Source organism: Camarhynchus parvulus, chromosome 28, assembly GCF_901933205.1.
Source record: "Camarhynchus parvulus chromosome 28, STF_HiC, whole genome shotgun sequence".
NCBI lineage: Eukaryota > Metazoa > Chordata > Aves > Passeriformes > Thraupidae > Camarhynchus > Camarhynchus parvulus.
The window spans coordinates 4,763,643-4,789,728 of NC_044598.1; the positions used below are offsets into that span (position 1 = coordinate 4,763,643).

The 26,086-nt window shown below is 56.3% G+C and overlaps 1 protein-coding gene across 8 annotated transcripts in view; it reads left to right on the forward strand.

The window, feature by feature from the left end:
• The window catches only part of TCF3 (transcription factor 3), a 78,837-nt gene that overhangs the window by 31,260 nt on the left and 21,491 nt on the right, over positions 1 to 26,086 (forward strand). For 5 of the 8 annotated variants that reach the window (XM_030966935.1, XM_030966933.1, XM_030966937.1 and 2 more), the window contains exons 4-6: positions 12,565 to 12,638; positions 13,664 to 13,760; positions 22,940 to 23,007. In XM_030966935.1, the coding sequence (XP_030822795.1) occupies positions 12,565 to 12,638; positions 13,664 to 13,760; positions 22,940 to 23,007 (239 nt within the window). The remainder of the gene's footprint in view (positions 1 to 12,564; positions 12,639 to 13,663; positions 13,761 to 22,939; positions 23,008 to 26,086) is intronic. The other 3 variants (XM_030966934.1, XM_030966940.1, XM_030966939.1) reach the window with 1 other exon arrangement.

Here is a 26,086-nt window from a genome sequence, read left to right on the forward strand (position 1 = left end):
CCTGTGGGGCTGCAGCAGTGCAGGGCTGGGAGGGCTCACGTACACGGCTGGCACTGCCTGCCTGTTTGATCTCAAATGCCTCTCTGGCAAACTTCTGGGGGTTTTTCTGGTCACTTGTAAGTAAACAAGCTTCTGTCCCCATTCGTCTTGTTGGTGAGTAATGGAAACCAAGTGGGAGAAGATTTTTGTTCCCCAGTGTTCCGGTTGCATCTCTGCGGCTGTAATTTGATTTTACATTGCAAATTAAACAATACTTGGAAAGATGCAAATCACAACGGAAGTAGAGGTGGCTGCTGCTAAGTGGAGTAAGAGGGGGTGTTGCAGCTCCCCTGTGCATCTATGGGGGTGTGCAAAACACCCCATGGCTGGAGGAACACGAGAGGTCACTGAGAGTGTCCCAGGGGACACGGTGTGTTTCAGTCCTCGCTGCCTTCAGGCTGCTGAGTTCCTCTGTTCACTCAGCACCATGAGTTTTGTCTCTTTGGGCAGCAATCCATGTGTGAGTGTGCAGTGTCTGCCCTGCCATGAGAGTGCAGCTCTATGGCACAATAAATGACCTGGAAAAACGAGGATTTGGATTTAGACTCAGTCTTCTCCCTGAATCTTTCTGTGTAATGGAATATAACCCCTGGTTTTGGGAATTACCCCATTTCTCCTGAATTTCAATTGTTTTGTGGTAGCAAATGGGTTGATGTTGTTGAGTGTGTGTGAGGCAGAAATAGGAAGATTCTCCATGGGGCTGTCTGTGTGTTTATGGGAGAACAGATCAGGAGCAGCCCTGAGGGAAGGACTTGGGGTGTTGGTGGGTGAGAGGCTCAGGCTGCCCCGGCCATGGGCACTGAGCCAGAAACCCCCCCTGTGCTGGGCTGAGCCCCCAGCGTGGGCAGCAGGGGAGGGGGATTCTGCCCCTCTGCCCCTGTGCTCAGGTCAGACCCCACCTGCAGAGCTGCCCCAGCCCTGGGCAACAGCAGCAGGAGGACGTGGAGCTGCTGCAGCCAGGCCAGAGGAGCCACGGAGATGCTGCAAGGGCTGGAGCCCCTCTGCTCTGGAGCCAGCCTGGCACAGCTGGGCCTGCTCACCTGGACAAGAGAAGGCTCCAGGGAGAGCTCAGAGCCCCTTGCAGGGCCTGAAGGGGCTCCAGGAGAGCTGCACAGGGACTGGGGACAAGGCCTGGAGGGACAGGACAAGGAGGAATGGCTCCCAGTGCCAGAGGGCAGGGCTGGATGGGATCTTGGGCATCAGGAATTGTTCCCTGGCAGGGTGGGCAGGCCCTGGCACAGGGTGCCCAGAGCAGCTGGGGCTGCCCCTGCATCCCTGGCAGTGCCCAAGGCCAGGCTGGACAGGGCTGGGAGCAGCCTGGGATGGTGGAAGGTGTCCCTGCCATGGCAGGGCTGGCACTGGATGGGTTTCAGCATCCCTTCCAACCCAAACCTCTCCATGATTCTGTAATGACAGACATGGTGCTGTGTGACACCTTCCTGTAAAGGGGGTACCACAGGTTTGGGTCTGGCCACCTCCTTGTTGTTCTGGAGGGTTGGGTTTATCCCAAGCTACTTCCAGAGCTTTGGGACATCCCCTTGTGCCCTCCCAGCCTCCCTGGTCCCTGTCACCCACCCTGTCACAGTGCAGGGCTGGCCAGCCTGGCTGTGGATCCCCACTGTCACCTCAGCCTGGGTCTCTGTGTCCATTGCACAGGGGGGGCAGAGCTGCCCCTCCAGAACAGAACTGATCCAGGGCACAGTGAGGAACAGCGGCTCCTCTGACACCTGTTGTGGCTCTGACTCAGCCCAGTGTTATTCTTGGTCTGTTTCCCTGCACTATTGTCCCTTGGACCCTCGTTGACATCCTGCTTCTTGCAGGGCTGTCAGGCTTGGATGGAGGCTGGGGCTGAGGGACAGGGATAGGTTTGTCCTGAAGAGGCTGGGGACAAGGGACACGGTGGCTTCGTCCTGGTGACCTTTAGAAAGCCCTGACTGTGTTATCCTCCATCCCCTTCTCCTGCCTCTCCTTTGTGCTCGTGTTTGGTCACTGCTGGCCTTTGTTTTCACAGCTGGGGGAAGTGTTTTGAGCTTTAAAGTTTATTTTCTTCCCTCTGGTTGTCGTCACAGGTTTGTTTTCTTTCTCCGTGTGGCATCTTGCTGGCTCTCCCAGGGGCTGGGAGAGGGACTGGCTGCTGCTCTTGGGGCTTTCCTGCTGGAGGGAGCAGGATCTTCCCTGCATTTGGGAGGCCCAAAACCCTCTCTGCCTTCACTTGTCTTATGGAATTTTTATCACAGAATCCCAGAATGGCTTGGGCTGGAAGGGACCTCAAAGCCCATCCAGTGCCACCCCTGCCTTGGCAGGGACACCTCCCACCGTCCCAGGCTGCTCCAAGCCCTGTCCAGCCTGGCCTTGGGCACTGCCAGGGATGCAGGGGCAGCCCCAGCTGCTCTGGGCACCCTGTGCCAGGGCCTGCCCACCCTGCCAGGGAACAATTCCTGCCCAAGATCCCATCCAGCCCTGCCCTCTGGCAGTGGGAGCCATTCCCTGGCTCCTGTCCCTCCATCCTTGTCCCCAGTCCCTCTGCAGCTCTCCTGGAGCCCCTTCAGGCCCTGCAAGGGGCTCTGAGCTCTGCCTGGAGCCTTCTCTTGTCCAGGTGAGCACCCCCAGCTGTGCCAGGCTGGCTCCAGAGCAGAGGGGCTCCAGCCCTTGCAGCATCTCCGTGGCTCCTCTGGCCTGGCTGCAGCAGCTCCACGTCCTCCTGCTGCTGTTGCCCAGGGCTGGGGCAGCTCTGCAGGTGGGGTCTCACCTGAGCACAGGGGCAGAGGGGCAGAATCCCCCCCTCCCCTGCTGCCCACGCTGGGGGCTCAGCCCAGCACAGGGGGGGTTTCTGGCTCAGTGCCCATGGCCGGGGCAGCCTGAGCCTCTCACCCACCAACGCCCCAAGTCCTTCCCCAGGGCTGCTCCCATCCATCCATCCATCCATCCATCCATCCATCCATCCATCCATCCATCCATCCATCCATCCATCCATCCATCCATCCATCCATCCATCCATCCATCCATCCCTCCCCATTTTTTGAGTTTAATAAATCCTGTCCAGTCTGACCCATTCTCCAGAAGGAGCACAGCCCAACAATTCACTACTGGTGTGAACCTTGGCACCCTGAGTCAGGTCCTTGGCCATGTTCTGGACACAGGGGATGGTGGCTGTGACCCAGTGCCACCATGGGCACCCCATGCAGTTGTTTTGAAAGGCCTTGATGAGACTTGGACTGGCCCAAGTCAATAATTTCCTTAATGATGACTTAAGATAAAGGCAAGCTTTTATTTTGATTGCCATAAAACCACTCTGTAAAATGCAGTGGGGACCTTCCTTTACATCTGCAAATATGACTCGTGTCTAAAGTGAGGGATGGCCCAGTTTGCTGGTTGGGCTTTGTTGGTTTTTCCAAAACTTCCTCACCCCTGTGCTGGGCACTGGTTTGTACATTTATTATTGCATATAATTATTACTGGTTTTGCACATGGTGGGATTGTTGGGGTGTCCTGAGCAGGGACAGGAGTTGGATTCGGTGATCCTTGTGGATCCCTTCTGGCTCAGGACATTCCAGGATTCTGTTTCTGGGATGCCACACCAGCACCCCCAAAACCAGCCCAGGGGCTGCCATGGAGCCTGCCCTGCCCTTTGAGAGCAGGTTCAGTGATGCCAGAGCATTTTCCGAATGACCAGGAGTTGCTAAAGAGCTTCTTTGACTCTTTTCCCCTCTTTCTGACATTGTTTGGTTTTGGTGTAGGTTCAGTTTTTCTCCATAGTTATCCCTCATGGAAAGCCAGTGGGGAATGCATCATTTTCCCCCACTCCTTCCCTGGTTCTTTCGTATTTTTCCCCAGCCCCAAAGATTTCCTAAACCCCATCTGTGTGTGCACAAAGTGCTGAACTGGAATACAGTGCAGGAGATGCTGAGCAGAGGAATTAACAATCACCAAAGTGGTGGCATCAGCTTTTTGAAGTCAAAAATTATCCCTGAGTGCACATTTGGGGAGGGGGTGGCAGCAGCAGGTGCATCCCTGGATCAGGGCTGTGTGTGGGGTGGATGGGGCTGTGGTGGCTTTGGGTTCTGGGTTCATTCATCATCACAAAGATAAAGGGGCAGAATCTGCCCCCCAAAATGGTGCAGGGATCTGTGAGTTTAATGTGGGTGCTGTGTGTCCCCCCTGGGGTGCCTGCTCTGGGGGTGATGTCACTGGGCTCTCCTGGGCCAGAGCATCTGTTTATGGAATCCTGAATATCCTGAGCTGGAAGGGACCCTCAGGAATCATCAGTGCAGCCCCTGTCCCTGCACAGCCACCCCAAACCCCCACCCTGAGCACCCCTGAGGGCTCTGTCAGTGAGGGGCTGGGAACACAAACCCTGTGAGCAACAGCTGAGGGAGCTGGGGGTGCTCAGCCTGGAGAAAAGGAGACTCAGGGCTGCCCTCATCACTCTCTGCAGCTCTTGAAAGGTGCCTGTGCTCAGCTGGGGCTGGGCTCTTTCTGCAGGCAGCACTGACAGAACCAGAGCACACAGCCTCAAGCTGCGCCAAGGGAAATACAGGTTGGATATCAGGAAAAAGTTTTTTACAGAAAGGGTGATAAAGTTCTGAAATGGCTGCCCGGGGAGGTGATGGAGTCCCCATCCCTGGGTGTGTTTAACAAAGCCTGGATGTGGCACTGGGTGCCAGGGTTCAGTTGAGCTGTTGGGGCTGGGTTGGACTCGATGAGCTTGGAGATCTCTTCCAACCCAGTGACTCTGGAATTCTGTGAATTCTGGAATTCTGTGTCCAAACACCCCTGGAGCTCTGGCAGCCTTGGCACCATTCCCTGGGGAGCCTGGGCAGTGCCCAGCAGCCTCGGGGGGCAGAACCTTGCCCTGAGCTCCATGCCAAGGCCTGGCCCAGCTCCAGCCCTTGCTGGGCTCCTGTCCTAGAGGGAAATGCCACCTGGCCCTTTTGATGCCCCTGGACGGGTCAGGAAGTGACAGCACATTCCAGCCCCCTGCCATGGTCAGGGACACCTTCCAGTGTCCCAGAGGGCTCCAAGCCCTGTCCAGCCCGGCCTTGGACACTTCCAGGGCAGCAGAACAGCTGAGCCTCACTGTCCTAACAGTCAGTTCTGGTCCAACCTCACATTTCACAGCAGTGGAGGGGAGAAAACATCCCCTGCCCTGCCCCATGAGCAGAGCCCTCCAGGGTGGCATTGCCAGGGACCTTGTGCTGCCCTCCAGGTGTTCAGGGTGGGTTTTTTTATCCAACCCCCCCTTATTTTTATTTTAATTGTTTTGTCGTGCACCGGGAAAAGGAAGTGAACAAATTGTATGGTCCCCTCTACAATCGACGTCCTGTAAACAGCTCCCGGCTGCCTTCCACTCACAGCTGTTTTTTCCTATTTGGGGGTGGATGGGGCTGGTAAATAAACAGGAATTCTGGGAGCTGTTTCCAGCGCCCCCTTCTCCCTCGCAGGGGCTGTGCCAGCACCTCTGAGCCTTTCCTGGGGAGTGCCAGGGTGGGCTGTTCCTCACAGAGTGGAGCGAACTCTCCTCAGGAAAAACAACTTTGCTGGTTTTCCTGGGACTAAAGCTAATTACTAGTCAACTAATTTTATTGATTTCCAATCCCTTTTAGCAGAGATTTTGCTGTGGGGCTGATTGCCAGAGCGATTAGCACACAAAGCTGCTTAATTTGGAAGTGTTTATCAAGCAGCCTTCTGTCACCTCTGCTTCAAATCAAATTACAGTGGCACCGGTGGCCCTGCCTGTGGTGGCTTGTGCTGTCCCATCCCTGAGGGAGGCAGGTGGGGAGCAGGGCTTCTCTGCCTTAAATAACCATGCCAGGCTGTTTGGAACTAGGTGGTCTTTAAGGCTCATTCCAGCCCAAACCATCCCATGAGCTGGAAAAGCTGCTGGCTCTGGGGTTTTTCCTCCCAGCTGCCACCACATCCTTGTCCTGCTCCAACCCTCGGGCACTGCTATGGCTGCAGAGCTGGAATTTCCCTCCTGGCTCTCAAATCCCCACCATGGGCACTGTGTGGTCTCTCTGAGGATGGAATATGCACCTTGGTGGCAGCCACAGCTGCTTCCCAACCTCCTCCAGCCACAGGAGGATTTGGCCTAAATATTTTTAATAGAATTTAAAAACAAAACAAAACAAACAAACAAAAAGAAAAAGGCAAGCCTGGCCCAGTGGTTTTGCTGGAATCAGATTAGGGAGGGCAGATTGTGGAGGCCAGGGGGAGGGAGAGGCTGAGCCTGGCTCAGTCACAGCTCCAGCAGCACAGAGACCCAGCAGTGTCCCCCAGTGTCACCCCTGGGGCTGCTGGCAGGGTCCCTCACTGCCTCCTCCTCCTGACAAGTGAAAACAAGGTGCCTTTGAGACATTTTGAGTCACAGGAAGAAATCTCAGAAATTCCTCCCTGTGAGGGTGGGCAGGCCCTGGCACAGGGTGCCCAGGGCAGCTGGGGCTGCCCCCGGATCCCTGGAAGTGTTCAGGGCCAGGCTGGACAGGGCTTGGACAGTGAAAGTGTCCCTGCCATGGCAGGGGTGGCACTGGATGGGCTTTGAGGTCCCTTCCCACCCAACCATTCCATGATTTGAGCCTGCAGCACTGCAGCTTTCCAGCACTGCATGTTCTCCTCAGGGTATCCCTTGGTACAGGATTTAAGAGCAAAAACTCTGTATTTGCTTTACAAATGGTATCTGAGAGGGTTCAGGAGCACAACATGCCATTCTCCATCCCTGCATGTCCTCTGGATCCAGAGGGATGGCTGCACACCCCATGAGCTTTGCTGTGAGCAAGGCAATTGTTGGGGACTGAGCTTGTTCTACAAGACCTTTCACAGACTCCTGGAATATCCTGAGCTGGGAGGGGCACACAAGGAGCATAGAGTCCAACTGCTGATCCTGTCCCATTCACACAAAGGCTGGGGGGTCCTTGGCTGTGTCTAGGTGATCAGAGCTGCCTCCAGAGCCACATTCCCTCCCACACCATCTCCAAGTGCTGTGCTCAGACTGGGGTTCAGAGCTCAGGGCTCAAGGACCAGCACCTGTGCCCAGGTGGGGTTGGGGCTCTGGTTGTTGAAACCAGGGCAGCCTCTCCAGGGCAGCTGGAAGGAACTGAGCTGGAAGGATGTGGGATGTGGGGTGGATCACAAAACCCTGCCCCCTTTTAATGCTTTTACATAGAGTCCTGGAATAGTTTGGGTTGGAGGGGACCCTAAAGCCCATCCAGTGCCAGCCCTGCCATGGCAGGGACATCTCCCACTGTCCCAGGCTGCTCCAAGCCCTGCCCAGCCTGGCCTTGGGCACTGCCAGGGATCCAGGGGCAGCCCCAGCTGCTCTGGGCACCCTGTGCCAGGGCCTGCCCACCCTGCCAGGGGAGAATTTCCTCCCAGTATCTGAGGTAAATCTGTCCTCCTTTAGGTAAAACAGGTCCCTTTCCTGTCACTCTCCTGTGTTTTCTTGGTGGACTTGTGTGTCCAAAGTGATTCTGTTCCTCCTGGATAGGAACAGCTGTCATGGCTCTGTGTCACTGGACACTTGTCCATAGCCTTTACTGGGGTTCATTGCTGCACTAAGGATGCTTTTTCTAAGCCTAAATGTGGTTAAATTATTTTTATCCCTGCTGAAGCTTAGGACAGCTCTTGTCTATCAGCTCTTCTTGGCTGTGGCAGGAAAACCGTGAGGAAAAAAAAATGACTGTCTGACAGCTACATCTTATTCTATTAGTATGTTTTAATTAGAACATGAGCAAGAAATGTGTTATGAATATTCATGCTCAGGGTTATTAAAATGCACAATTAATCTGTACTCTGTTTAATAACTGTATTAATGACGAGAGGAGGTAGCTCCTATTTTTGTCATTTCTCAATTGGAAAGTGTGCCTTAACTTGGGTAGCTGGGAAATGGGGTTATTTTAAAATCAGCTTGGCTCCTGCCAGCAGCACGGGTATGTGGGTGTCTCCAAAACTCACACACCTCAGGGTGGCAGAGCACTGGAAGGGTGGCAAAGCCAAGCCCTGCCAGGATGGAGCTCCTTTGTGCAGACAGAATTCAGCCCAGTGCCATGGGACTTTTCAGCCACAGAATCACAAAATCCCAGAAAGGTTTGGGTTGGGAAAGACCTCATAGCCCATCCAGTGCCACCCCTGCCATGGCAGGGACACCTCCCACTGTCCCAGGCTGCTCCAAGCCCTGCCCAGCCTGGCCTTGGGCACTGCCAGGGATCCAGGGGCAGCCCCAGCTGCTCTGGGCACCCTGTGCCAGGGCCTGCCCACCCTGCCAGGGAACAATTCCTGATTCCCAAGATCCCATCCAGCCCTGCCCTCTGGCACTGGGAGCCATTCCCTGGCTCCTGTCCCTCCAGGCCTTGTCCCCAGTCCCTCTGCAGCTCTCCTGGAGCCCCTTCAGGCCCTGCAAGGGGTTCTGAGCTCTCCCTGGAGCCTTCTCTTGTCCAGGTGAGCAGGCCCAGCTGTGCCAGGCTGGCTCCAGAGCAGAGGGGCTCCAGCCCTTGCAGCATCTCCGTGGCTCCTCTGGCCATGATCTCTCTTTGGTGACTTGGATTTATGGGGTTTTTTGCCAGCCCTGTGGGTGTTTTAAGGCAGCTGATGTGTCCACAAGTATGGAGCAGTTGGGGCCCAGAAGATTCTGAGGGGATCTCCATCTCACCTGGGGCAGCTCTTGGGCAGTGCCCAGAGGCAGGAAACACATTCCCAAGTGCCCCAAGGTGCCTCTGACCCTTCCTGGGCACCTGGGTCACCTCTACAGCTGCTGGGGTGCCCCTGGATGAGCCCTGGGGCTGCTGAGCCGTGTCCTCCCCACCCCAGCTTCCCTCTCTTCTCCCCCTTCCCCTTCCTCTCCCTCCCCTCGTGTCCATCCTGGCTGCTCCCTGCTCCCAGAGCCGGGGTGTGGGGCTGTTTGGGGTGACACCGTGCCCAGGGCTTTGTGCTGGGAGTGAGCAAACCCTGCTGATGGGAGCTGTTCCAGACACACCTGCCTGGGGCCAGACACTGGGGTTTTGCAGGGCTGGCTGAGGGCATTTGCTGCCAAACTGTCGATCCTTAGGAATACGAAGGGAGGGGAGGGTGGGCTGGCAGGGAGTGTAGGACAGATGCCAGACGTTGAAAGAGGGCAGTCTGCTTTTTCCTGGCTTCATCCCAGAAATCCCTGAATTCCTAAAACACCTGCAGGTGCTGAAAATAGGGAGATTTTTTGCTGTCACTTTTCAAGCCAGTAGCTGCAGCTTGGGGAAGGTGCAAGACTTTATTTTCCAGGAGACGTCAGACAGAGCTGGCAGGGGCATCCTCAGAGGTGTTTCCAGAACCTTGGGATGCTCTTGCTGCTTTGGTGGGAGAGTGGAATCACACTTCACCTTGGCAGTCTCAGGAACTGGAGGCTTTTGTACCCTTGGAGGGTGCAAAAAACCTTTTGGGTTTCCTTGGGGGTTGTAGAATCCCAGACCAGTTTCGGCTGGGAGGGACCTTAAATCCCACCCAGTGCCACCCCTGCCATGGCAGGGACACCTCCCACTGTCCCAGCCTGGCCTTGGGCACTGCCAGGGATCCAGGGGCAGCCCCAGCTGCTCTGGGCACCCTGTGCCAGGGCCTGCCCACCCTGCCAGGGAGGAATTTCTTCCTGAAAGAAAGGGTTGGTTTGCTGTGACCCCATTTGGAGTGACAAAGGGGCCAAGGAGGGGTTGGGGACCTGCCCTTACTCTGGATGAGTGGCTCATGTTCTGCAGTTGCTGTTGGAGCACTCAGGGGTCTGCCCCTCTCCAGGCTCTGTGCCATGCTGGTGGCACCACAGGGTGCAGCAGTTCATGCCAGGCGTGTGTCCTTGTGGAGGGGATGTGTGACCCTCACCCTCAACCTTTGTCCCCTGTGCCACTCTCTGTCTCCTCTCCTTCCTTCCTTGGCGAGACCAGGCAAGGGTTCACTTTTATTTTTCAGGAATTTTAGCACAGAATCCCAGAGTGGGGGAGGTTGGAAGGACCACAGTGGCTCCTCTGGGCCCATCTCACAGGGCACAGGATTGTGTCCAGGCTGTTTTGGCATAACTCAAGAGAATATCTGAAGGGACATGCAAGGGAGGAAGACTCCACAACATGTGGAAAATTTCCCTGGTCTTCCAAGCCCCCTATCTCCCTCCAGAGCCCCCTGAGCATCCTCTCCAGGCATATTCCAGCCTGGGAATGCTGCTCTGCTGTCACTGGGGTGGTGGCAGGACGGAGGGCTCTGTGAGAGGTCAGGGTGATCCAGGGTGACCCAGGACCCCCAGGGGTGGGTGTGAGGGTCTGGACCCCCACGCCTTGGCTTCCCCTCTGCCTCTGAGGCTCCTGGAGTTCCTGGGCACTGTGGTGCTGCAGTCCTTGTCCTTCCAGCCAGAAGGGACCGTTTTTCCAACCATGTCCAAGGCTGCTGATGCTGCTCATGTCTTCTCCCCAACCCTTGGGGAGCTTTAAAATCACCCGTGACAGCAAAATGACTCAAAGGAGCGTTTCTGCCTCCTGCCTCGCCAGGGTTTGCAGGGATTGCAGATGAATTGCTTTGGAAAAACACATTAGCAAAGCAAAAGTTTATTCTAGGAAGTAGGAGGTGGGAGAATTGGCAGTAATTCTCCCTAGTATCCAAGGTATTATTAGAGGCTTATCCCTGCTCTGCACAGTAATCACATTGGAAATTTTTGATTAGAAAACAAAATCTAAATGAGAATTATGAATATTCATTAGGTGTGGAGATTAATATGCATAATTATGCAAATTAGACAGCAATTAAACACCAATTCTCTGGGGAAATGATTAACACAAAGGCACAGAAATAGAAGGATGTAATTTGAAAGAAGTTTCTGGTTAAATGAACAGTGAGGGGAGCGGAGGAGACAAATCTGAGGCATGTTTGCCATAATAATCAGCTTTGCCAAGCAAAATGGGAGTGAGCCCTGACCCCCTGCCCCCCTGTCCTTGCTGCCACTCAGCTCCCTGCTCTCAAAAGGGGATCCTGGGGCACCTGGAGGTGCCACCCATGTTGGAAGAACCAGCACAGGACAGGTGCCCAGAGAGCCACAGGCCCTGGTGCTGCCACAGGGCAATGCTGCTGGGAGGGTCTGGTGTCACTCCAGTGTGCCCCTGGTGGGGACAGGGGGTGTCCATGGGTTGGGAGGTGTCCATGGCTGGTGCCACCCTCACTCTCAGCCTTCTGCAGATCTGGGATGTTTTCTGTCCAACCCAGCAGAATTCACAGTGTTTGTGCAGCACCTCAAAAGATGATGGATGACCCCACCCTGCCCAGCCCCTCTCAGATCCCTGGATTTGCCCCCTTAGAACACCAACTGCTGCTCCCCAGCCCCTGGTCACCCACTGGAGCAGGAGGTGGAGCAGAACAGTCAGAGATCCTGCAGCTGAGTCAGGTCAAGGCTGTTTTCCAGAAGGTTCCTTCTGTGTGCTTGTGGTATCAGCTGGAACTGTGGGAACTGTGCTGATGCAACATCCAAGGGTTTTGTGTCATGGTGGACATTCCCAGATCACTGAAGGGGCTCCAGGAGAGCTGCAGAGGGACTGGGGACAAGGCCTGGAGGGACAGGAGCCAGGGAATGGCTCCCAGTGCCAGAGGGCAGGGCTGGATGGGATCTTGGGCAGGAATTGTTCCCTGGCAGGGTGGGCAGGCCCTGGCACAGGGTGCCCAGAGCAGCTGGGGCTGCCCCTGGATCCCTGGCAGTGCCCAAGGCCAGGCTGGACAGGGCTTGGAGCAGCCTGGGATGGTGGAAGGGGTGGGATGAGCTGAGTGAGGTCCCTCCCCTGTTCTCTGCCTGCCCTGGGTGCAGCCCAGGAGGTGCCGCCTGCCTGGACTTGGCAGGGGATGAAAGGAGCTGAGCTCCCACCGCAGCCTGTGCAGGAACACTGCAAAACCTTCTGCCTGCTCCTCTGCTGGATCCCTTTGTGCTGAGGATCCTCTGGGGAGGGCTAAAGCTGAGAAGGCTGGGGGTGTGCTCTGATGGCCCCACTTCCTCAGAGGAACCTTGGGGGGCTGATAGAGCACCCCCGGACAGGTGACTCTGTAATGTTGGACCCCCAGCAATTCCCACCTGAGGATTTCACCTCTGGGCACTCTTTCACTCTGCTCAGATTGAATAGAGTGTGGCCAATGATCTTGCACCACCGTGGGCAAAATTCAAGTCCTGCTGGAGCATCCAGGTGGATGCAATGTGGTTTTGATTTATAGTTCAGTCCCTTTCACTGCTGCTCTCTGGGGGAAGGAGGTTCGTGGGTGCTCTCTGGAATAAAGGAGTTAAAATACTTGTTTCTCCTCTTCCCACTGTCCCATGTTTTGAACCATTTCCAGGCTGTGGTGGGATGTGCTTTGAAGTTTGTGGAATAACTCCCAGTGGGAGTGGGAAGGTGCGGAGGCAGAGGGGAGGCTCGGTCACGCCAAGTGGAAGTGGTTTATTAATGAAAATATTGTTTTGTTTGTAGAAGGAAGAGTTAATTTTACGAGAACACCTTTGAGGCTTTGCTGATAAAGCAAAGAGTAACCTTTGTTCTTCCTGTTTTTCGGTAGGCTTGGATGAAAGGCCGGGATCAGGTTCCTGGGGAACGGCAGATCAAAACAGCTCTACGTTTGACCAAGGAAGGGTAAGGACAAAGCACAAACACCAAACTCCAACCAAAACAAACGGGGTCTTTCCCAGGCCTTCCAGAGCCAGGTCTAACCCTGGAACAGCTTTTCTTGCCCCACTTTGGACATGAGTTCTGTGAACTCTCTAGGGTTTTCCCCATCCCCATCTCCCCAGGCTTTGCTGCCTTGAGGTCCCCTTGAGGTTCCTCCTCCAAAAACCTCTCCCAGACCTGCACTGGGATGGGCTCCTGTGGCTGCTCAGGCATCTCCCTCCCTGCACCCAGTGTTGGTGTGGGGAGAGGGGACCCAAGGGGTGGGACAGGTCCCCAAAGGAGACACAGATGGGTGGGTCGAGGGATCTGAGTGGGTTGAGGGATCTCATCTGATGGCAAAGCTTCCTGAGCATCCACCCCACAAGACTTTGGGAACCTGAGGAGGGAATCCCTGCAGTCCACCACATCATCTGGCCACGGCACCCTTGGTGGGGATGGAGACCTTGGGAAGGGTTTTGCAGGGAAGGAGTTGAGGCTGCAACACTCATGACTGGGGTCTGAGTATGGAAAGAGAGAAATGCCACAAACTTCATGGAAATTGTGTAATTTTTGTTTTAGTGGGTTTGTGTGATTCATTTTTGCAATGGCACCTTGCCCTCCTCTGTCATCAGCAGCAGAGCTGAGGCTGTGCTGTCAACTCTCATTTGTATATTTAGAATTTATGTATTTATATAAATATATCGAAAAATATACATTTATATTTATCCAGCCTTTCCCTTTCCCCTTCACTCGCCTGGTTCAGGGAGGGGCTGCCTGGCTCTTACCTGGTGGGTGCCAAAGAGCTGCCAGCATGGGGCAAAGTGTGGTTCCATGTCCCTTCTTGCCATGTTCCCTCTCAACAGCCTCTGCACTGCCCAGCACGATGATAAAATCCTTTCCATGCCTTTTCACAAGGAGCCTTTGGCTTTGCCCCTTCCTGGGGCTGGCTGGGCCCTGTCAGCCTCGTGGTTTGTCCCCCTGCTGTGTGTGACTGTCCCCTGTTGTCCCAGCAGAGCTATGGTGAAGGCCCCCACTATGGCGAGCACCGGGACCTGCCATCCCACAACAGCATCTCCTCGTCCCCATTCCTGGGAGCTGGACTCGTGGGTGAGTGTTGGGACAGCATTCCCAGTGCTGGACCTCCTCCAGGTGTTCTCCAGGCTGTGGTCCAGGGAGGTGGTACCCAGAGGGCTCCATCAGTGCCAGCTGTGCCAGCTGTTTTGTGTGTATGGTAGCACCCCAAGGCAGGGGTGCCCCCTCCAGGTCGATGCCCCGCAGGATGGGCTGAGTGTGCCCCTGGGAGCTGGGAATTAGGGGTGGAATAGATGCTTATTGTTAAGGATTTATTAAGGATTTGGGATGACCTTGCTCGTGTGGGGAGGTGGCACCAGATGATCCCACCAAGGTCACGTCCAACCCGACCCCCTGGGTGACTTTGATCTGCAAGGTGGCTGTGCCACTTCCCAGAGAGCTGGGGGTGCTCCCTTTGCTGCAGTGGGGTTTGGAGGGGCCTCTTCCCATATCCTGCCAGGCTCCAGCAGCCTTGTGTGGCCCCTCCATGCCCAGCTCCAGGCAGGCAGCGTGAGGAGCTCACAGGGATGGTGATTCCACATGCGTGTGACCATTCACCCAGTCACCTCTCCAGCTCAGCGGTGGGAGGGGAGATTAAGAGCAGAAAATATCCCTCCTGGAGGGCTTAGAGAGCTCTAATGGCATTAGGTCAGGAATTGGGGTTAGTCCTCCCCATCTTTGCCCACGCAGGGCTGGTTAAAATGCTCCAGCACAGGTGGAAGGAGTGGGGCTGGGGCAGGGCTTGCTCATGGTTGGAAGGGAGGGGTAAGAAAAGGGAGTCGTGTTTGAAACAGAAAATCCCCCAACACAGAATGCCCCCTGTGGATGTGGTGGCAAAGGGGAAGAGCAGAGCAGGGGTGTGCTGGGACAGGAGCAGCCACACGTTGGCACTTCCTGGCCTGGCTCAGGGCTTGGGGCTCGCTGGAAGCTCTGCCTCCCCCTTTCACCCCTTGTGCTGTTGGGACAATGTCTGGGTGTCCCTTGGGGATCTGTGCAGGGGAAGGAGCCTTTCTGAGCAGCTCCCCCTGTCCCTCTGCAAGGGAGGATCTCTCCTGTCCCTCTGTGCCTCAGGAGGATGTAAGTGGAGCACAGAGAAGTTTCTGGGAGCACAGGGGAGCCTTGCTGCAGCTCAGCAGGGCTTGGGGGGGATGTGCGTGGGGGGACTCATCCCATCCCAGCCCATCCCACACCTGGGGCCAAGGCAGCCCTGAGTGTTTCCAGCTGAGAAGGAGCTCCTGGGGAGGAACACCGAGGTTTCCCCTTTGATGTGTGCAGGGAAGATGCCTCTGGCTGCCTCTCCAAGCAGGGGCTCCCTGTGAGCCCGACCTGTCCCTGGCACGTGGGGCCTCCCTGGGGGATTCGGGTGGCTCTGGGGCGCAGGGTGAGCCCTGGCCCTGTGGCCAGCAGGGCTGTGGCCACACTGAGGGGCCTGTGTCTCCCCAGGGGTCCAGGGGCAGCACCAGGAGCTCCACCACTGAGATGGGGAACAGGCAGCGGGGAAGGGTTCCTCACATTTCCAAGTCCCTTTTGTTTCTAAAATTGAACGTGGTTAAAGTAGAAAGCATCGATTCTGGGAGCAGGTTCCAAAATACATAAATCACTTTTCATTGTATAATCAAAGGATCACAGAGCGCTTTGGGTTGGAAGGGACCTCAAAGCCCATCCAGTGCCACCCCTGCCATGGCAGGGACACCTCCCACTGTCCCAGGCTGCTCCAAGCCCTGTCCAGCCTGGCCTTGGGCACTGCCAGGGATCCAGGGGCAGCCCCAGCTGCTCTGGGCACCCTGTGCCAGGGCCTGCCCACCCTCAGAGCCAGCAATTTCCTCCCAATATCCCATCTAAACCTCCCTCTTTGCTCATGTGCTGGGAAGGAAGGACATGGGGAAGTGCAGGGGTGGGATTTTCTCTTCCTCTTTTCCAAGCTGCTTCTGAAAACTTTCAGAATGGCAAAATGCAAAGGGATAAGGGAGAGGACAGGCAGGAAAATAAAATAATGCTTCTGTAAAAGCAGGAGGAAAAGGGGAGGGAAAGGGGAGTTTCGTCAATGTGTCCCTCTGTCTGCCAGGCCCTGGTTGCCAGCAAGGTGCCCCTCAGGGAGGGAAGTTCATGTTAATGGGGTGGTTGAGTGGAACCAGGGAATTTCAAAATCTGAGGAGGTGGAGGGAGCAGATGAGGATGAACATGTTGGGGTTGTTGATGGATGAAAGGTGTGTGAAACATCTGAGCCATTCTCCAAGATCAGAAATTTTATCTCTTTCCCACTCATCTCTATTTCTTCAAGGAGGATCAGGAGCTGTGGGAAGAACCATTTTGGGAGCAGCCTGGATGCTCTCTGTTGGCAGTGGTGGATTGGGCCAGTAGAGAGGGAGGCTGAGCTGAAGGGGCCTCCAAAGTCAGCACTGGGGCTCTGAGCACTCAGGGTGGTGATGGCACCTCCTGGGACCCCCTTCCTCTGAATTTTGTGTTCCTACAGTCCGTGCATGTCCCAGGGCCAGGCTACAGCCCCCTGTCCTCTGGGAATGGCTTTAGGGACAGGGAGCACCTTTCCCCAGCAAAGGGACACTACAGCAGGCAGCACTTTTTGGAGAAATTGAGCAAATGGTGATTATTTGCCTCAATTTTCCACATGGAAAAGGAAGCTGTGCTCTGACCAGTCTTTGGTGGGCTGAGGAGCTCCTGCCAGCCTGAGCTTTGAAGCAGTGATCACATCCCTTCCAGGGTGGAGCCTTCCCCTGTCCCTGCAGGCTGGTGGCATTTTGGGGCCCTGGAGGGGGATCCCAGATGCAGCCCTTGCTCACCCTCCTGCACAAGTCCTGTCACCACTCAGACTGATCTGACAGGAGCAGGGAGCAAGGAGACAAGTTGGGAAGCTGCAGGATGGAGTGGCCCTTTGGGTAAGGGAGCAGTGGAATGTGTCCAGCCAGATTTCTGTCCTTCCAGATTTCTGTGCTGGGAGCTGGTGTCACAAACTCCATGAGCAGCAAACTCCATGGGATAGGCAGGGCTGGAGGGATCTGCCTGGCTCAGGAGAGAAGGAAAGCAGGTCTGAGTTTGAGGGGAGCAGGACACTGCCAGCACATCCCTGAAACCCCTGCAGGCTGCATCCCTGCCCTTTGCTCCTGTCCTGGTTGGGCCCTTTGGTGTCACCCCAGCCCAAGCGCTCTTCCCCAGCCCCAGTCCCCTCCTAGGGGCAGTGAGGAAGGGGCTGCTCAGCCCCTGGGGTGGAGCTGGGGGAGTACAAAGCTCTAATTTAATCCCTGTTGTTCTCTGCAGTGGCCCCAGGGACGGACAGTCACTGCTCCTCACCCCAGTCCAGCCCAGTCTAGGGGTGGTGACCTTGTGGATCACAGGGTGCACACCTGAGCCAAAAGCAGTTTGAAAGGAAAAGCCCTGATTTCTGTTCAGCTGTTGGGTTTGAGCTCATGGATGTTCTTTGGATGAACACGGGGCACGATGGGAGCTTGGCTTTAGGAGGCACCTTCAGCACAGAGCCGAGGGGGGCTGCACTGACCCAGCTCCTGGGGAGATGCTCCCCCCAGCCAGGGCTCCCACAGGCTCTGGGTGATGCCCCTCCTGCTCCCATTAAAGGCACAGTGGGAGGGGAACCTTCAGTTCCTCCCTCAGCTCCACAGGTGATGGGGAAAATCAGAGCCCCTCAGGATGGACTGGGCGGGGACCTCTGGGCTGTGTTGCACTGGATGGAATAACCTAAATTTGTCAAAAGAATAAGGAAATAAATTAGAAAGTGTTCAAAGGAGGGACACGGAGCTGGGGAAGGGGCTGAGGAGCAGCTGAGGGCACTTGGCTGGTTCAGCTGCAGCCCAGGAGACTGAGGGGAGGCTCCTCGGGGGCTGCAGCTCCTCCCCAGGGCAGGCACAGGGGCAGGGGCTGAGCTCTGCTCTGGGACAGGGACAGGAGCCCAGCAAGGGCTGGAGCTGGGCCAGGCCTTGGCATGGAGCTCAGGGCAAGGTTCTGCCCCCCGAGGCTGCTGGGCACTGCCCAGGCTCCCCAGGGAATGGTGCCAAGGCTGCCAGAGCTCCAGGAGCTCCCAGGGCTGCTCAGGGTGGGGTTCTTGGGGTGCCTGTGCAGGGTTGGACTTAATGATCCCTGAGGGTCCCTTCCAGCTCAGGATATTCCAGAATTCTGTGATTCTAAACCCCTGAATGGAAACACCATCAGTGCTCTGAATGAGGAGCATCCCAGGCTGGGTGGGGGCTTTGAACCAGGTGAGCAGGTGCAGGACCAATGTCTGAGCCTCCATTGCTCCTTCCTCCAAGTTTCCCAGCTTTGAGCCTTTGGTGCTGCTCCTGGAGGACAGGGAACCTCCTGGGGAGTTCTGAGCTGCCCAGCCCGGGGTGGGGACAGGTGACAGGAGCATCCCTGGCTGTCCCAGGTCAGTGCCAGGACACCACACAGTGACAAACCAGCTCGGCTCATCCCAGAGGATGAGGAGGGTGAGGAGGGCTTTCCTAAGTCACCAATTTCACAATTTACCATTCATCTTCAGCAGAGACAGGCGGGGAGTGGGGTGGTTAAACAGCAAGGAAACTGATAAGCCATAACAGATTTCTTTCTGGTAATTATTTCTAGTAATTAGCTGCCTTTCAGAGCAGTGTTCCTAATCGGGTGGGTATTGTCAGTGCCTGTAGATTGGGGTCTTCCTGGACAATGGGTTTAATCAGGGGGTGGTCGCTGCTCCTGCTTTTTTAACTTCTTTTTTTCCTCCCTGTCTTTAATCCCTGGCTGTGTTTTGCCTCCCCTTTTCCCCCAGGCCAGAATCCTAATGGAATTCTAATGGAATTAGCAGTGTGGGGCTGGGGGAGGTGCATGGTGGGTGGTGGCTGTGCTGGGGCTGGGGTGATGTGGGGGCACTGGTTCTGCCAGTGGGTGCTGGAAAAACTTGTAGGCAGCATTTGAATATTTTATTCTTGGCCTGTCAAGTGCAGGGCCAGGAGTTGGACTTCGATGATCCTGTGGATCCCTTCCAACTCAGGCGAGTTCCTTCCCTCCACCCCCATATTTCAGGCTGTTCTGTGATTCTGTGGTCTGGGAGAGAAATGGCAAACCCATGATTTATTATTATTTAAAAGCAGTTTGCTCCAGTGGAGGTGAGATGCTGCCCTGATCCAGGGTGCCAAAGCCAATCCCTGACACTGCCAGAGTGGGTGGGAACCTCTGGGAAGAGCAGTTTATGTTTTTCCACCTCGTCTCCAAGCTCAGAAGCAGATGTGCACTGGAGGAGTGGCACAAACAGCGTGGGGGGTTCCTCTGGAAAAGCCCTGGGTGAAGGCAGGGCTGGGGGAGGCTTCCCAGAGCCCCACACAGCCAGATCCTGCAAGAGGGAACATGCTGGGAGAGCAGGGAGGCTGGGAAAGGCTCCTCAGGCAGGGCTGGAGGCAGCACAGGCACATGGGGGGCAGGAGAAGGAGTTGGCAGGGGGAAAGGCACGAGGGGGATGCCAGGAAGATCTGGAAATGCTGAGTGCTCTCAGCCAGTGTGTGGGTGCACTGACTCGAGGTGCCTCCACTGTGCTTCACCTCCTTTCCAAAGGAAACCCCTTTCCTCTTTCAGGGATTTATTCCCACTATCTCTTCCTCCTCCCACAAGATCCCTTCACGTCCATCTGCAGGATTTCAGTAATTCTGCTGGGAGCAAGGTGGGGTTTGGGGAGATTCCTGGTGGGTTTTTCCCAAGTTACTGAGCCTTGTCTCCATCCTGGTCCTTGTCTCCTTCTTTACCACCTTTAAGGCTTTGCCGCCTTTCCTGGTTGGTGCCCTGGGCTGTGGCTGCCAAGGGGTGACAGGATGGGTCTGGGCTTGCCACCTGTGCCATCTGCATGCCCACAGAAACAGCTCCTTCTGCTGGCAAGCTCAGCCTTTCCTCGCCCAGCTGTGCACCTTTTGAGTTTCAGCAGGCTTAGGTACATTCCAATCCAGAAAGGTGCCATTCTTCCTTCTGCTAGTTAAATGTAAAATCTCTTGTGCTGAGTTTTTTACTGGTTTTTTCCCTTGTTATATGATGATGGAGGGTGCAGGAGCTGGGGCTGGCCAGGGCTGCCCTCTCTTTGCCAATGTCCCCCATCCCATGGGGCACCCACAGACCCAAGGGTGCAACACATGCTGAGTGAGGAATGAGAGACATCCAGAGAAGGTTGGGGGTTTGGAGCAGTGCAGGGCTGGCAGTGGGTTCACAGAATCCTGGAATATCCTGAGCTGGGAGGGACCCTCAGGGATCATCAGCTCAGCCCCTGTCCCTGCACAGCCACCCCAACACCCCCACCCTGAGCAGCCCTGGGAGCTCCTGGAGCTCTGGCAGCCTTGGCACCATTCCCTGGGGAGCCTGGGCAGTGCCCAGCAGCCTCGGGGGGCAGAACCTTGCCCTGAGCTCCATGCCAAGGCCTGGCCCAGCTCCAGCCCTTGCTGGGCTCCTGTCCCTGTCCCAGAGCAGAGCTCAGCCCCTGCCCCTGTGCCTGCCCTGGGGAGGAGCTGCAGCCCCCGAGGAGCCTCCCCTCAGTCTCCTGGGCTGCAGCTGAACCAGCCAAGTGCCCTCAGCTGCTCCTCAGCCCCTTCCCCAGCTCCGTGTCCCTCCTCTGGGCACTCTCCAACAGCTTTGGATCCTTCTGATCCTGTGGTGCCCAAAGTGCCCCCAGCACTGGAGGTGAGGCTGCCCCAGGGCAGAGCAGAGTGGGACAATCCCTCCCTGGGCCTGGTGCCCCCCAGCACAGGGGGGCCCTTGGGGCTGCCAGGACACAGCAGTGACTCAGATCCAACTTGCCACTGACCAGCACCCCCAGGGCCCTTCCCGTGGCGCTGCTCTCCAACCTCTCATTCCCAGTCTGTCCCTGCATCCAGGGCTGCCCCATCCCAGGGCTGGATCCAACACTTGCCCTGTTCAACTTCACATGCTTGGGGATTGCCCAGTGTCCCTTCACCCTCACACACACATCAGGAGCCCCCTGGTTCAGCCCAAGTTCTCTGCTGATGGCAGAGGCTGCTGGGTGGGGTTTGGAGCACCCTGGACAGTGGGAGGTGCTCGTGCCCATGGCAGGGGTGGAACTGGATGAGCTTTAGGGCCCCTTCCAACCCAAACCATTCTGTGATTCCCCACTGCAGTCACCCATGCAAGCTGCAGTGTGTTATCAGAGGGAGACCTGGCTGCTGCTGTCCAGCCAGCCCCCCTGGCATTACCCTGCTTTTCCTCTGCTTTAGGAGTAATCAGAACCTGCCTGATGCCACAACCTGCTGTGTCCTTTGTGCTCGTGGCTGGTGCTGCAGTGGCTCGAGCTCTTAAGCTCTTTTAGAAATTAGGTCATTTAGGAGATCCATCCTCTGACATTCTGACCTTTGTTTACTTAACGTTTAAGCCTCTGAAGGGAAATGGCAGCAGCACCCAGAGCCTCCTGCTGTCACTGCATGGAGGGAGGGGAGGCTGAGCTGTGCCAGGACCTTCCTAGCAGGAATGGGGGTCTGGGGCTTGGGGGTCAGAGTGGGGGAATCCACTCTAAAATTTTTGGGTTGAGTTCATGACCTCCATGGTAAGGTTGCAAAATGAGCAGCCTCCTCTCTGTTCCCATCTGGCACAGGAATGATAGAATCCTGGAATATCCTGAGCTGGAAGGGACCCACAGGTCCATAAGTCCAGCCCCAGACAGCTGGGGCTGCCCCTGGATCCCTGGCAGTGCCCAAGGCCAGGCAGGACGGGGCTTGGAGCACCTGGGATGGTGGAAGGTGTCCCTGCCGTGGCAGGGGCTGGAGTGAGATGGGCTTTAAGATCCCTTTCAGCCCAAACCACTCTGGCATTCTCTGGGCCCTGTGCTTCAGGGGGGATGGTTTGAGGCATTTTGCTTCCCCTCCCCTGTTCATCTGCTCCCCAAAACCTCTCAGTGGTGTGGGGAGGGTCCTGCCAGCCCCAGTGCATTAACCTGCATCTTAGTGGCCTGGGGGCTGGCTTTAGGCTAAGCAGATTGGCAAAATCCTGCCCCTCCCAGTTTTGCTCACTAAGCCAGAGCAGAGGCAGGATGTGATGTGTGATCCCTTTTCAGGAAGGGTTTGGGGCTGGGGGCTGGTGGAGTGCTTGTTCCCCACTAGAAGAGTGTCTGGTTGTGCTTTAGAGGGATGGAGAGAATCCCAAAGGACACGGTTGTGCCTCCAGCTGCTCCATTCCCTCCTCGCTTCCCTGTGTCCTTTGCTGCCCTGGCACCCCTGGGTGCTGCTGGCTGGGGCCAGGCTGTGCCCAGGGCAGTGACCATGAGGCAGGGGAGTGCCAGGATGTTTTGGACAGGGAACATCCCATCACGTATCTGGCCTCCTTTTTTTTTTGGCCCTTCAAAACTTTATTTTCAGCTGCATGTGTGCAGGGTGAGGTGGTTGTGAGAGAAGCCCTCGTTGATCCTGGGTGCCAGGACAAGGCAGAATGGCTTCCCACTGCAGAGGGCAGGGCTGGATGGGATCTTGGGCAGGAATTGTTCCCTGGCAGGGTGGGCAGGCCCTGGCACAGGGTGCCCAGAGCAGCTGGGGCTGCCCCTGCATCCCTGAAAGTGTTCCAGGACAGGTTAGACAGGGCTTGGAGCAGCCTGGGACAGTGGGAGGTGTCCCTGCCATGGCAGGGCTGGCACTGGATGGGCTTAGGGGTCCTTTCCAACCTAAATCCTTCTGGGAACCTGTAACTTCAGGGGGGCACTGCTGGCACGGGGCTGTGCCCACACAGATCCCAGCTGGCTGTGAGGAGCTGCAGAGTTTGGGAAGTTGAATCTCCCTTGGGAGAGGGGCAGAAGGTGCCCAGTGCCCTGTGCAGAGCAGGAGCTCAGCTCTCCTTGGCTGGGAGTGCATTTCCTGCTGTCTGGAAAGAATCCCCAGAGTCTGTCACTGTCCTGGCCCTTGGTGTGTTCTGCCCTGCCCCTGCCAATCCAGATGGGCCTCGGGGTCTGCAGGGAGCCTTTGGCTGGGGGCTGGCACTGCCAGTTTCCATGGCCACAAACATTCCCCTGTGCCACTGCAGCTCCGGGCTTTTGGTGATTTTGGACCTGCTCTCTGTGAACTTAAAGCAGCTCCTGCTTTAGCACAAGCTTTTCAGGCTGTCCCCTCATGGGAGGGCAGGGTGAGCTGCTTTATGGGAACAGGATTTGTCCCTCGGCAGGATCCAGGTGCCTGGGGGCAAAAAATCCCCTCCACTTCCCTCTTACCCCAAACCTTCTCTTTTCTCTTCTCCTTCTGCAGGGAAGAGCAGTGAAAGAGCCTCATACTCCACGTTTGGAAGAGACACAGGGATGCCAGCACTAAACCAGGTAATGATAAAATGCAGTGAGATTTTCTGCTTCATTTACTGGCTCCCAAGAGTGGGAGTCTGGTAATGAAACCAGCCTGGATTTACATCTCGTCTCCATGCACAGGGTCCTGGGAAGCCTCTGCTCTGCTCCAAAACCTCTGTGGAGTGTTGGGGGATCTATTGTTGTGTGCTGCTGGCTCAGAGGAGTTGTCAGAGGTTGGAAAATGTTGGTTGTAGCAGCCTCTCACTTCTCTCCCAATCTTCTTCAGCCTCGCTCCTTTTGTTATTGTTACTCCTGGTTTGTGTTTGATCAGCCCTGACCCAGCCTCGCTGCCTTGCTGGGAGTTCCAGGCAGTCAGATCCAAGCAGCTCCTTTCCTTGTGCCAGGCTGCCTGTGGGCAGGGAGCGTTCCAGGAGGCTCCTTCCCCCCCACTGCCTGCCCTGGGCTTTCCCTCTCCCTCTTCAGCAGCATCTCCCAGCTCCCTGGCCAGTGGCCAGTGGCCAGTTCTGGGGAGGGTCTCTGAGGTGGTTTCTGTGCTGCTGCAGCATCATTTGAGTGACTCTCAGGTGGAACTTTGGTTTTATGGTGGGGCTGTGGGTGCAGGACCTGCAGCAGGAGCTCTGTCCAGCCCTGGGCCAGCATCAGGACATGGAGCTGCTGCAGCCACAGAGATGCTGCAAGGGCTGGAGCCCCTCTGCTCTGGAGCCAGCCTGGCACAGCTGGGCCTGCTCACCTGGACAAGAGAAGGCTCCAGGCAGAGCTCAGAGCCCCTTGCAGGGCCTGAAGGGGCTCCAGGAGAGCTGCAGAGGGACTGGGGACAAGGCCTGGAGGGACAGGAGCCAGGGAATGGCTCCCAGTGCCAGAGGGCAGGGCTGGATGGGATCTTGGGCAGGAATTGTTCCCTGTGAGGGTGGGCAGGCCCTGGCACAGGGTGCCCAGAGCAGCTGGGGCTGCCCCTGGATCCCTGGCAGTGCCCAAGGCCAGGCTGGACAGGGCTTGGAGCAGCCTGGGACAGTGGGAGGTGTCCCTGCCATGGCAGGGCTGGCACTGGGTGGGCTTTGAGGTCTCTCCCAGCACAAATCCTCCTGGCACTCCATGATCTCCACAGCCCTGGAAGGAGCCCAGCACACCAGAGGCACCTCTGGCAGACACAGCCCAGCCCTGTTGGGTCACCCCATGTGAACCCCAGGGCTCTGCTGGGGGAACAGCTTTGCTTCCTGTGTGGAATACCAGAGGTGTCAATCTGAGCTTGGAACACAGCAGAGCAGCCCTGAGATAACCTCCCCTGCTGCCAGCAGCATCCAGAAATAGCTTTTTGGGAAGGAGTGAGCACCTCCCTTTGATGTGTGGCTCCAAGTGCCCCCTCAGTGCCCGGCCTGGCCCTGGGGAAGCAGTCCCAGCACTGGAGCCAAGGGAGGAGCTTTTGGCTGGACAGCTTTTATTTTATCCATGTACACACACACATATTACATGTTTTAATTTTACACAAATTTGTCATAATTTCCTCCTCTCTGAAGTGAGGATGTTTCCTTTGCTGGAGCAGCTGTGCTGGCTGTGCCAGAGTGGATTTCATTTACCACTGAAGCTGCTCAAAGAAAACCGGGCCCGGTGCCAAGTGTTGCTTTTGGATGTGATGGTTTTGCTGGGCTTTTGTGGAGGAGGGGGAATATAAGGTAACAGCAATGGGGAGGCAAATGGCCGGGAGAGGCCCCGGGAGAGGCGGGCACAGGGCTCGGGATCGGGTGGCAAATCCCACTTGAGGTGGAGAGGAGACAAAACCCCCTTGTGGGGGTGGGGGGAGGCCAGTGGAGCCTCTGTGGCCCCCAGAGCAGTTGTTGCTTCTGGCTCCAGTTTGGGGGAGTGAGGGGGGTTGACTTCTTTTTTTTTGTTTTGATTTTGAAAAATTGTCTGGTGGAGATGCCCTGGATGGGGATCAGGTTCTTGCCCAAAAATGCCCTGCTCTGGTAGGGCAGAGCTGGCAGGGCATTTCCCCTTTGTTTAACCCTGAACCATCTCCTGGGGCATCCCCAGGCAGAGGAAATGGGAAGAAAACCCCTTTCTGTGGGAAATTGCTCAAAGTCCCAGTGTGTCTCCTGCCTGCAGGAGGAGCAGGGCAGCAGCTCCCGGGATCCCTCCGGGTGCTTTCCTTGGCTGAGCTCAGAGCGGCTCCGGAGCAGAGGAAACCTGAGCAGTGGAACAGATTGCAGGAATGTCACCAGCTGTGAACACACGAGCTCCTCTTTCCCTCCCTGACCCCTTTCTGGAGGAGACAGAGTTTGAAAGCAAAGAGGTCTTTTTCCAGTTTCTCCAAAGCCTGAAATCCTCCTTTATTTCCATGTGTTGCCCTCGGAGGATGGGTCAAAGCTGAGCTTTTGGGACTTGAGGGCCGTTTGGCAGCCCTGTGCAATTCCATGTAAATACACTGAGCTTCCTCCTGAGGTGAGAGTGCTGGAGGAGAGGCTCCATCCCAGGGGGGAGCACCCTGGGCTCTGGCTCTGCTGCTTCCCAGCGTGCCCAAGGTCAGCCGGGATAAACAGAGGGAGGAGTTTCCTGGCTTTACAAAGAGGGATTTGGCTTTTCCCTGATAAAACTCAGGAGAAAACCACCCTGAGCAGTGGCAGCAACATTCCAGGGCACTGGCCACAACATGGGCTGGTGACATGGGGCTCATGCTGCCCTCCTGGACATCAAGATGAGCATGGCACCACGCTGGTCCTACCATGGCACCTGCAAAGTGACTGTAGGATCACAATGTCCCCCACCATGGCACCTGCAAAGTGACTGTAGGACAGTGTACGACTCTAGGTGCCACCATGGCACCTACAAGGTGACCATAGGACCACAGTGTCCCCCACCATGGCACCCACAAGGTGACCATAGGACCACAGTGTCCCCCACCATGGCACCTGCAAGGTGACCATAGGACCACAGTGTCCCCCACCCTGGCACCTGCTGGTTTGCATCCCTGGTTTGCAGAGGTTGCTTGCTGGGGTCCAGCAGGGAAGCACAAGCTGAAAGCCTCTTTTGTTCCTCCACACCTATTCCCCCACCTCCACCCCCATATTTACGGATTTGCTTTCCCTCCTGGCCCCTTGGC